We start from the raw sequence: 8427 nt of genomic DNA on the forward strand, positions 1-8427 counted from the left end.
TCTCCAAGCAACAGTCCACTCTCCCCCTGTGACCCATGGTGGGTGGGGGGAGCTCCAGAGGGGGAAAAAGCCTTGCAGTGAACTTTAGGGAATGGAAGATAATGCCCTCAGGCAGTTGCATGATATGTCGGCCCTTCCAGTCCCACTCTCCTCCCTCCTTCAGGCTCTGTGCCCTTGGGAGGCTGACCTCTACGGACTGTGCATCAATGGCCCTCTTGTTCCCTACCTCTCTGTTGGGTTCAGCCAATGAGAGTCCCCAGCAGGAGATACTGGAGGGAGGAGGAGAATAAGGTGTTTATTCCCCCTGCTCCCTTCCCATCAGGTCACCGTGGTTGCCTACATCTCTCAACTAAAAACCACTGCTCCTGTCAGGGGCCCCCTCCACACAGCTGCACTCTCCGGGTCCGTGTGCCCTCCCCTCCCCTCTCCTCTGTTACCCCTTCAGGCCCAGGAGTTGTAATGGCTTCTCCCTGTTGCTAGCCCTGGAGAGCTGCATATACCTTGTTAGTTTCTTAAGCCCAGCCCCCATCTTTGGAAATAGTCCCTTTTTAAGTCTCTGCCCAGTTTGAGTGTGCTGTGTCTCCTGCTGGGAGCCTGAGTGACAGACAGGTCCATCCATTCACCAGCACGGTCACACACAATCCTCCACGGATCACCATGCTGCCATGTTATCAGAAACACGCTCGCATCCCTTCGTGTCACACAGTCTCACACGTGCATCCCATCCCCTAGTTTCCTCAACACATCCTTATTTGGGGAAGACTCCATAAAGAGGGTCAACTTTGAGCCAGGTCAAGGGAGAAGTCAGTCTACAAATCAGTAAGCAGGCCCAGATTGCCAAACGAAACTAAACAGAAGCTGCTCAAGGAACTGCCAACTTAAAGAGCCGTGACAGACACACAAAAAGGAAAGGCGGCAACGCCACTCACAGAGTAAACCTCAAAACCACGCATGCTTGTCTCACATCACTGAGATTTATTCTTCCTGAATGTATACATCAAGGAACTGACTCTATATGCGTTCATTTTGCAGAACGCTACAAGTTCTGGGTTATGTGTGAGTCAGTGTGGCCCCCTTCCCTCTACCATCAGGCTATTTGAATAAATGTGTTCCCTTTTTTCATTTAAAACTTAGAATTATGTTGCCAACACCTCTTCCTGAGAAAGAGGTGTGTCCCCCGGGAGCCAGCAGCCCATTACCTTTCTGAGGGGCCACAGGCACGTGCCCACCTGGAGAGGGCAAGGACAGTGAATGAGGGGAACTGAGGGATTGCTCAGAGCAATGCTTCCCCTCAAACAGGCCCCCTGGTGCTGTTAGACTGAGAAGCAACAGCATCTACCAAAATGGGGACCCCAGCTGCACTGTGACTTGTTTAAGAATGATGACATTTTTAAAAGAGATCCTTTTCACTTTCACATTGGAAAGCTTTGCTGCACTCTTAAATAATCTGACTGCGTCTCAAGGACTTGTAACATCTTCAGTTGTACAGTGTAAGCCAAAGTCAAATGCAGCATATATAGAGAAATTCATAGTATTGGCAACTTCCCCAGAATCCAGCCCCTTGCCACTGTGAAGTGAAGGGCTCCTGTGAAGTGAGGAGGGTGCCATGCTTGTGTAGGGTCAATGAGAGGAGTCTTCCTGAAGGAGGTGCCCAGGGAAGGAGCAGAATCCAGGAGTCAGATCCAGAGTCGAGGCTCTGAGGAGCTGGGAGGAGCTGGAAAGAATAATTTCAAGAGCTTTAACTGTCTCTCTCCCATAGCCACCCAGCCCCACCCAAACCCTTCGACATCTACTTCCTTTAGAGGGGCCATTGTGGAGAGAAGGTGCAGGGGCAATATTTTGGAATCAGGCTCCACTCGCTCCCGCCCTGGAAGGGGTGGGGGCTCCTGGGGTGAGCTCTCTTGGGCCTCTGTCCTTGGCTGGGATCCCCACTGGTCTGAGCAGCTGGAATGGAATGTTCCTGGGATAAAAAGCCTGCCCCCTCCTCCACCTCTTCCCTTATGGAGTTCCTCAGGGACTGTCATGGGGGGGAGAAGGGGGACTGTTCCAGGAATGCCTGATATGGCTATGCTCTGGAGAAGCAAAGGCCCACACTGCCTGGGGGCTCTGTCCTGGCAGCTTCTCCTGGGCTAGGTAGGTTGGCTCCACCGAACATTTACAGACCTCCTCTATGTGCTAGGCACTTAGTGTGACCTCTCATTTAATACTCAGAAATTATCTCCTCCCTAACTCCCCATAAAACACACACACACACACACACACACACACACACATACAGACACACACGAAACTGGCTCAGAGAAGGGAAGTCATTTGCCCAAGGTCTCCCAGCTGAGAAGCTCCAGGTCAGGACTAAATCCCAGGTCTGTCTAGTTCTAAGACGGGACACTTTCTGCCCCACCATGGAGCTTGTCACCCTCTTCCTCTGCCATCCCAGGCTCTTTGCTCTCCTTGGTACCAAACACGCCAGCCCAGGTATGCAGGGAGAGGAGGCAGCCTCCAAGGCAAGCCCAGGCCCTGAGCATCCTTGGTCTGCTCTTGCCTGAAGCCAGGTGTGCTGACTCAGCCTGACTTACCCCGCCAAAGCCCAGACAACCAAGCAGGGGAGGCAGCCTCTTGGGGTGTGCCCAGACCTTGGAGGGGTGGCAGAAGATGCCACCTTCTGCCACCCCTCCAATGTCTGATCACATCCCTCCCCAGAACCAAGGACCAGGGTTCACTGTACCCAGATTCAAAGGGTGAGAGTTAAGAAACCCTCATTAGCCTGATAAATGGAGCCCTCATTAGCCTGATAAATGAAAAGCCACATAGCCTAATGTTTAAGGTGTCCCCCCACTTAGAGGTTCTATGTCCTTGGGCAAGTCACCTGCCCTCCCTGACCCTCAGTTTCCTCATCTGTGGAAATGGGGCTAACTCCTACTTTGCAGAGTAGCTGGGAGGACTGAAAGAGATAATGGGTGTAAAGCGCTTGGCACAGTGCCTGGCATAGAGGTGGTGGTTAATATATTATGCCACAACCAAGGAGTCCCTTCCCCCATCACTCCTAGCCAGCGTGCGGTCAAGGTCTAATGTGGATAGAAATAGGCTGGGGATCTCCCAGCTTTCCCAAATACCTCCTCCCGTGCTGGCTGTAAAGCAAGGGAGGAGGTAAAGGCTCTGCTTCTCCTTCAGCTCAGAGAAGACTGGGACCCTGGGTTTTTCTCCAGGGCCCTGGCTGTTAGGGGAAGGGAGCCTCCTAGAGACTGCCCACTGCAGGCCTGGAGCACTTTAGCTGTGAATTGTCGCTTCAGCCTAATCTCTAGGAAGCCACCTTGATTCCCAGGTGGCGGCGGCGGCGGTGGCAGGATGGGGTGTTCTGATCAATTATCAGTGTAACAAATCTGGGAGGAGTGAAATTACTCTGGGCTTTTACTCAGATGGTGATGGCCAACAGGGGCAACCTCTCTCTCCAGGAAAGTCTTTCCTGATGGACCTTCCCTCTGAGGTCAGAGGCCCGCCCCTTCTCTAAGTGACCACCAGTACCCACACATTCTGCCAAACCTTTAAAGCTCAAAGCCTGAGAAGCCTGGGCAACAAGGGAAGAGGCTGGCTGGAGGCAGGGACACTGTGGGTTCGGAGCCCGCTCCAGGCCTTGCCCACACGCCCGGAGAAGCAGCCCACACTGCCCTCTGGTGGCGCCGCCCAGAGGCGCCTCACTCATCAGGGACCGGCCAAGAGAGCGAAAGGGCTCATCCAGGGGAGGGGCAGGGCCCGACTAAAACCCTGAACTGGTCTTCCAGCCCCTCACTTCCCTCAGCTGACATTCCAGATTCACTGGTGGCAATCAATGTCCTCAGGGCACAGATCCCTCAGGATCCCCTGTACTCAGTCTAGTCCCCAGGGCTAGAATGCTGGGCCATCTAGAAAGTGTTCAGGAAGTCATGCAGGGTGGGGATGCAGTATATAACCAGGGGCTATAGTTACTTGTGAAGGCCTAAAAACAGCCCTCCAACATCGCCAGGGCAGGCTGCCTAGAAGAGGGCTGAGAGACACAAGTCCTTGAAAACAGAGACCCTCTGATTCAGTGCTGCTTCTTGAGCCCCTGGACTGGGCAGAGATCAATGTTTGTTGATTGAGGAGAACATGAAGCCTTCTAGAGGGGCCCTGGGTGGGCCAGACAGTGGTGGGAAGTTGACTTTTATTAATTGGCTGAGGAGTAGTGGACAGAGCACTGAACCAAGAGCTGGGGTTCAAGTCACTGAACACTGTGTGCCCCGGCCGAGGCCCTTAGTGAGAAGCGTGGGACATCTGGAAGTGGAGGGAGGGGACAGAGCTGCCTGTGACACTAGGACCAATCTCCATTTCCTACACATACCACTTTCTCCAGCAAGAGCCATCTCTAATTCCCTACCCGCCCCGCCCCGCTCCCCACCAAAATCAGGACAAAGCTGATTACCAATAAATCCCAGAGAAAGGCAAAATTGTGGTGACACAGAGCACTTTACACCATTAGCTAAAAGCTTCTCTGGACCAAGTGTCCCTCTCCCATGCAACCCAGAAAACAAACAGTCCTGGCTGCAGCCCAGCGCTGAAGCCTGAGCTCCTCACTGTGTCACCTCCAGGGAGTCCTTGTCCTCTCTGGGACTCTAGACCCCAAACTACCCAAGTAGCTTTGGAAGGTCCTCTCTCTCTGGGGAGGCCAGAGGACGCCAGGGCCCCTCACTGCTCTCCCAGTCACAAGCTCTCAGAGTCTCTGAGACCTCCTCCTGGACTTCCCTTCCCCAGCTAAGAATGGGTTCAGGAAGTCCTGGCTGTTAGCTGAGAAACCAGGCAAAAAGTTTGGTCTGGGAAGAGGAAGAGCTAGCTGGGGGAGGGACAGGTGAGGGTCCCTGGGTCTCTGCCTTTCAGAGCAATGCACCTGACCCTGAGGACTCTGGGATTACACCAGATTCCTGTGACTCTTAATTATCTCATTCTACACCCTTCTCCCCATTCCTAAGCCCTGACATGAGGAGGGACAGCTACATTCAGAGAGGGACTGAGGAAACTGGCCCAAAGAGAGAGCAGAGTTGTTCTAGGTCACACGGCAGACAAGCTGACACCAGTTCTATCAAGCCCCTGCCCCTGGACAGCGGAGAGATACGGCGAGAAGGACACACACAGGCCTAGGACCTAGTTCTGTCCCTAGCTGACCTTGCCACTCTGTAAAATGAGGACTTTAAATCAGCTCCTAGGCTCCGTCAGCAAAAGCAGTGCCTGTTTCTAGGTGTGATATAAGAGAATAAAACATTCTTCCGTGATTTATGGGAAAAGACAGACCTCTGCCCTGTGTTAACCTCGCTACAACCCTTCCAAGAGGTGAAGATACCCACATCACAGACTGATAAGTGAGGCTGCAGTCAACTCAGCCAGTGAGCGGCAAAGCAGCAGCCAGGCCATTCACAGCTGAGTGGGGCAGGGGAATGGGGGGCCTGAAGGGCATGTGGAAAGGAAGAGAAGCAGATCTCATTTCAGGTCTGGCCCTTTAAGGCCCCACTTTCTAGAATCTAGAAGCCAATGACATACCTGCCCCCCTGGGGCCTGTAAAGGATGTCACCTGGCTCCATCCCTGGCAGAGCCATCTTAGTGACAGGTTGGGAGGGAGCCCCTAGGAGAGCCGGCAAAGCTTCAGGCAGTCACCAAACACCCCACCTTGGTCATCTGAGTCAGACTGTACTCTTAGCGAAGCTGCATGAGGGCCTGAGAAAAGACCTGTCTCCTAGAAGTGGAAGGTCCTAAGTATAAGTATGATGGGAGCAAATCCTTAGCCTCTCTGGGATTCCATCTCCCCGAATGGGAAACAGGGGCTTAGGAGAGGAGAACTCAGAGGTACATCGCTGTGCCAGCCCCCACCCCATCATGGGGCCTCATTATTCTGGCCTCCCGAAGGGCAGTGCCAGAAAGCAGCAGCCTCAAGGGCAAGACTCTTCTTACAGCCCCAAGGGACCCAGGAAATGCAGCGTTGGTGGAAGGTGAGGGTGGGGTGCTGCGTCAGTGCGGGAGGCTCCAGCGGGTAAAAGTTTGCTGGCAAACCCCTTCTGGGATCTGAGCAGCCTCCATTTGTCCAACTCTATAATGGGTACTTGGTGCTACTACCTCATTCCGCAGGAGGTCTGGGAGTGACGGCAACACAAAGCGGACAGCTTTATTAAGGACCCAGCGGACTCCAGAAGCCCTAGGGAAGGAGGTCTGGAGCCTTGCACCTCCCCGCCCCACCCCGCCCCGCCCCACAGATGCACCAGCCGCTAAGACCGCACCTCAGTTTAGCCTTCTTTACTGGGCCCTCGGCCCCCCGACTGTCTCCTCCTGGGGTCGAGCAATCTGTCCATCTGCGTCGGTGACGCCGTCCATCCAGCCGGCGTCCACAATCCGTCGGTCGGCACCTCGGCGATGGCCTGTCGGTGTGGCCAGAGGTCCCGGCGCGGAGGTCAGCGCTGGGGGGAGGCGGGGCCGCGGGGCGGGCTCCGGCGGAAGGGCGAATCGGGCTCGGGGCAGTGGCCCCGCCGCAGGCGCCCAGCGCCCCAGGGCACGCAGCCGCCCAGACCGAGCGCAGAGGCAAGCAGCGCGGGCGGGCGGCCGCGGCGGCCGCGGCGCGAGCCCTTCTTGAGGCGCGACCCGTGCGCCGCCAGATAGAGCTCGGCCTGCGCCACGCCGCCGCCCAGGCGGCCCAGGCTTTCGGCGCGGTGCGCTAGGCGCAGCTCGGCCGCCAGGAAGACGCAGTGCAGCTGCAGCACGCGGCTCTCCAGCTCCGACACCAGGCGCCGGCGGCCCTCCACCTCCAGCAGTCGCCGCCGCGCTTCGGCCAGCTCAAGCGCGCGGCCCCCTGCCGCCGCTGCCGCCGCTGCCGCCGCCGCCGCCGCCGCCGCGCCCGGGCCGCCGCCCGCGCCCCCTGCCGGCCCGGTGCGCCCCGCGCCCCCGCTAGCGCCCTGGCGCCAGCGCTGCAGCTCCTGCCCCTCGGCCGAGCCCGCCGACTCCTGGGCCACTTCGGGCTGCGGTGAGGCCTGAGCCGGGGTCGGGGTCAAGGTCGGAGTTGGGGACGGTGGCTGAGGGGACAACAGGCGGTCCCCGGGCGGCGGCGACGGGGACCCCGGTTCCGCCGACCCTTCCTGGGCCCCTGGGCCGCAGGCGCTGATGCGGCAGCCCGGCATCCCCCGCCCCCCGGCGGTCCGCAGCAGTAGGTCCGCGGGTCTGGCCGGCTGTCCCCCACGCTGGGAAGGATGGAGGCCTCAAACCAGAGAGAGACGCGGCCGCAGCCCCCACACTAGCGCCAAGGCAACCGCGGGTGCGTCTTATAGACCATGGGGCGGAGCGAAGGGCAGCACAGCCAATCAAATACTAGCATGCCCTGAACCCTCCTCCCCTGCCCCGCCCCGTCAGGACACTGCCCAAACCCTTCGGGTCCCTGGTCCTTCGACCCAGGCTGCTCTGCTAGGGCATCCAGTCCCTATCCACCTCCTCCAAATTTTGGGTGGAAAGGGGACCGCATCTTCTCTGGCCTGGCCCCTGAGTCATAAGCTCTAGTAGCTGGTGCTTAGAAATCATGGACTCCAGTCCCCACCTGTGGTAGGCTTTTGCCTGAAGCCACACTATGTGACAGTGAAAGCCTGAGACACAACTCAGGAGGCTTGTCTCCTTACACAGTACCAAACGCTGCCCCTTGACTGAATCGGCTCTACCTGGTCTCCTGGGCCGCAAACTTCACCAGGACCACCTTCTCCAATCTCCCTGCGGCCATGGAGAGGTTAACACAGAGGGGCGACTGGCCTCCTGGTGGGGATCTGGCAGTGCTGGTTCCTCACCAGGCAAGCCCTTCACTTGCAGAACAAACCTCAGCACTGCTGCTGAGCTAGGCGCGGCTTTCGCAAATCTTGGTGGCCCCCAGGGGAGCCCCACCCCTCAGTGGGCAAAATTCTTTCCAAGCCCCTGCTCCTGTCTGCTCCTCCCAGTAGGTGTCCCCACACCTATCACACAGGGCGGGAAACAGACCCAGAAGGTGTAGTGGAGGCTTGCCCAAGGTCCGTGGCTCAATCTGGACCACCGAAAGAGACAAGCTCATCCATTCATGCCCTCTGGGAACTCAGATTCCTGGGTCTCCTCACTGTCACTGAGGGGACCCTGCTTAACTGGGACTTTAGTCATACTGGCAAAACGATAGAACTGAGCTCTAGCCATTTTTCCCACAGCGGAAGTGATCTTGCCATACCCCCTCCAAACATTGGTCCAGACACCATGGCACTGCCATCCACTTGAAAGTGCCATCAGAAATGAAAGGGCTCTGTGTTGGGCGGTGGCAGGGGCTGGAGGGCCTGAAACCAGCTGAGACCAATTGGGAAGAACTGCAGCAGGCCGTGGGCTCAGGGGACCTGCCGAAAGTGTGGCCAGTGTGATTACCGCCCCAGGCTGAAGAGG

At 57.1% G+C, this 8427-nt stretch overlaps 1 protein-coding gene across 1 annotated transcript; it reads right to left on the reverse strand.

Moving 5' to 3' along the window:
- Positions 1-955: 955 nt before the first annotated feature.
- Positions 956-7294, reverse strand: TRNP1 (TMF1 regulated nuclear protein 1). The gene is made up of 2 exons (XM_082349419.1): positions 6276-7294; positions 956-1714 (listed from the first exon to the last, which is right to left on the reverse strand). Exon 1 carries the CDS (start codon positions 7164-7166, stop codon positions 6447-6449), a length of 720 nt encoding a protein of 239 aa, XP_082205545.1. The 5' UTR covers positions 7167-7294; the 3' UTR covers positions 956-1714; positions 6276-6446.
- Positions 7295-8427: the final 1133 nt, after the last annotated feature.

Source organism: Balaenoptera borealis (assembly GCF_965194805.1).
Source record: "Balaenoptera borealis genome assembly, chromosome: 1".
Classification (NCBI taxonomy): Eukaryota; Metazoa; Chordata; class Mammalia; order Artiodactyla; family Balaenopteridae; genus Balaenoptera; species Balaenoptera borealis.

Coding starts and splice junctions, on each gene's coding strand:
- TRNP1 (XM_082349419.1), bottom strand. CDS start 7,166: ATGCCGGGCTGCCGCATCAGCGCCTGCGGCCCAGGGGCCCAGGAAGGG.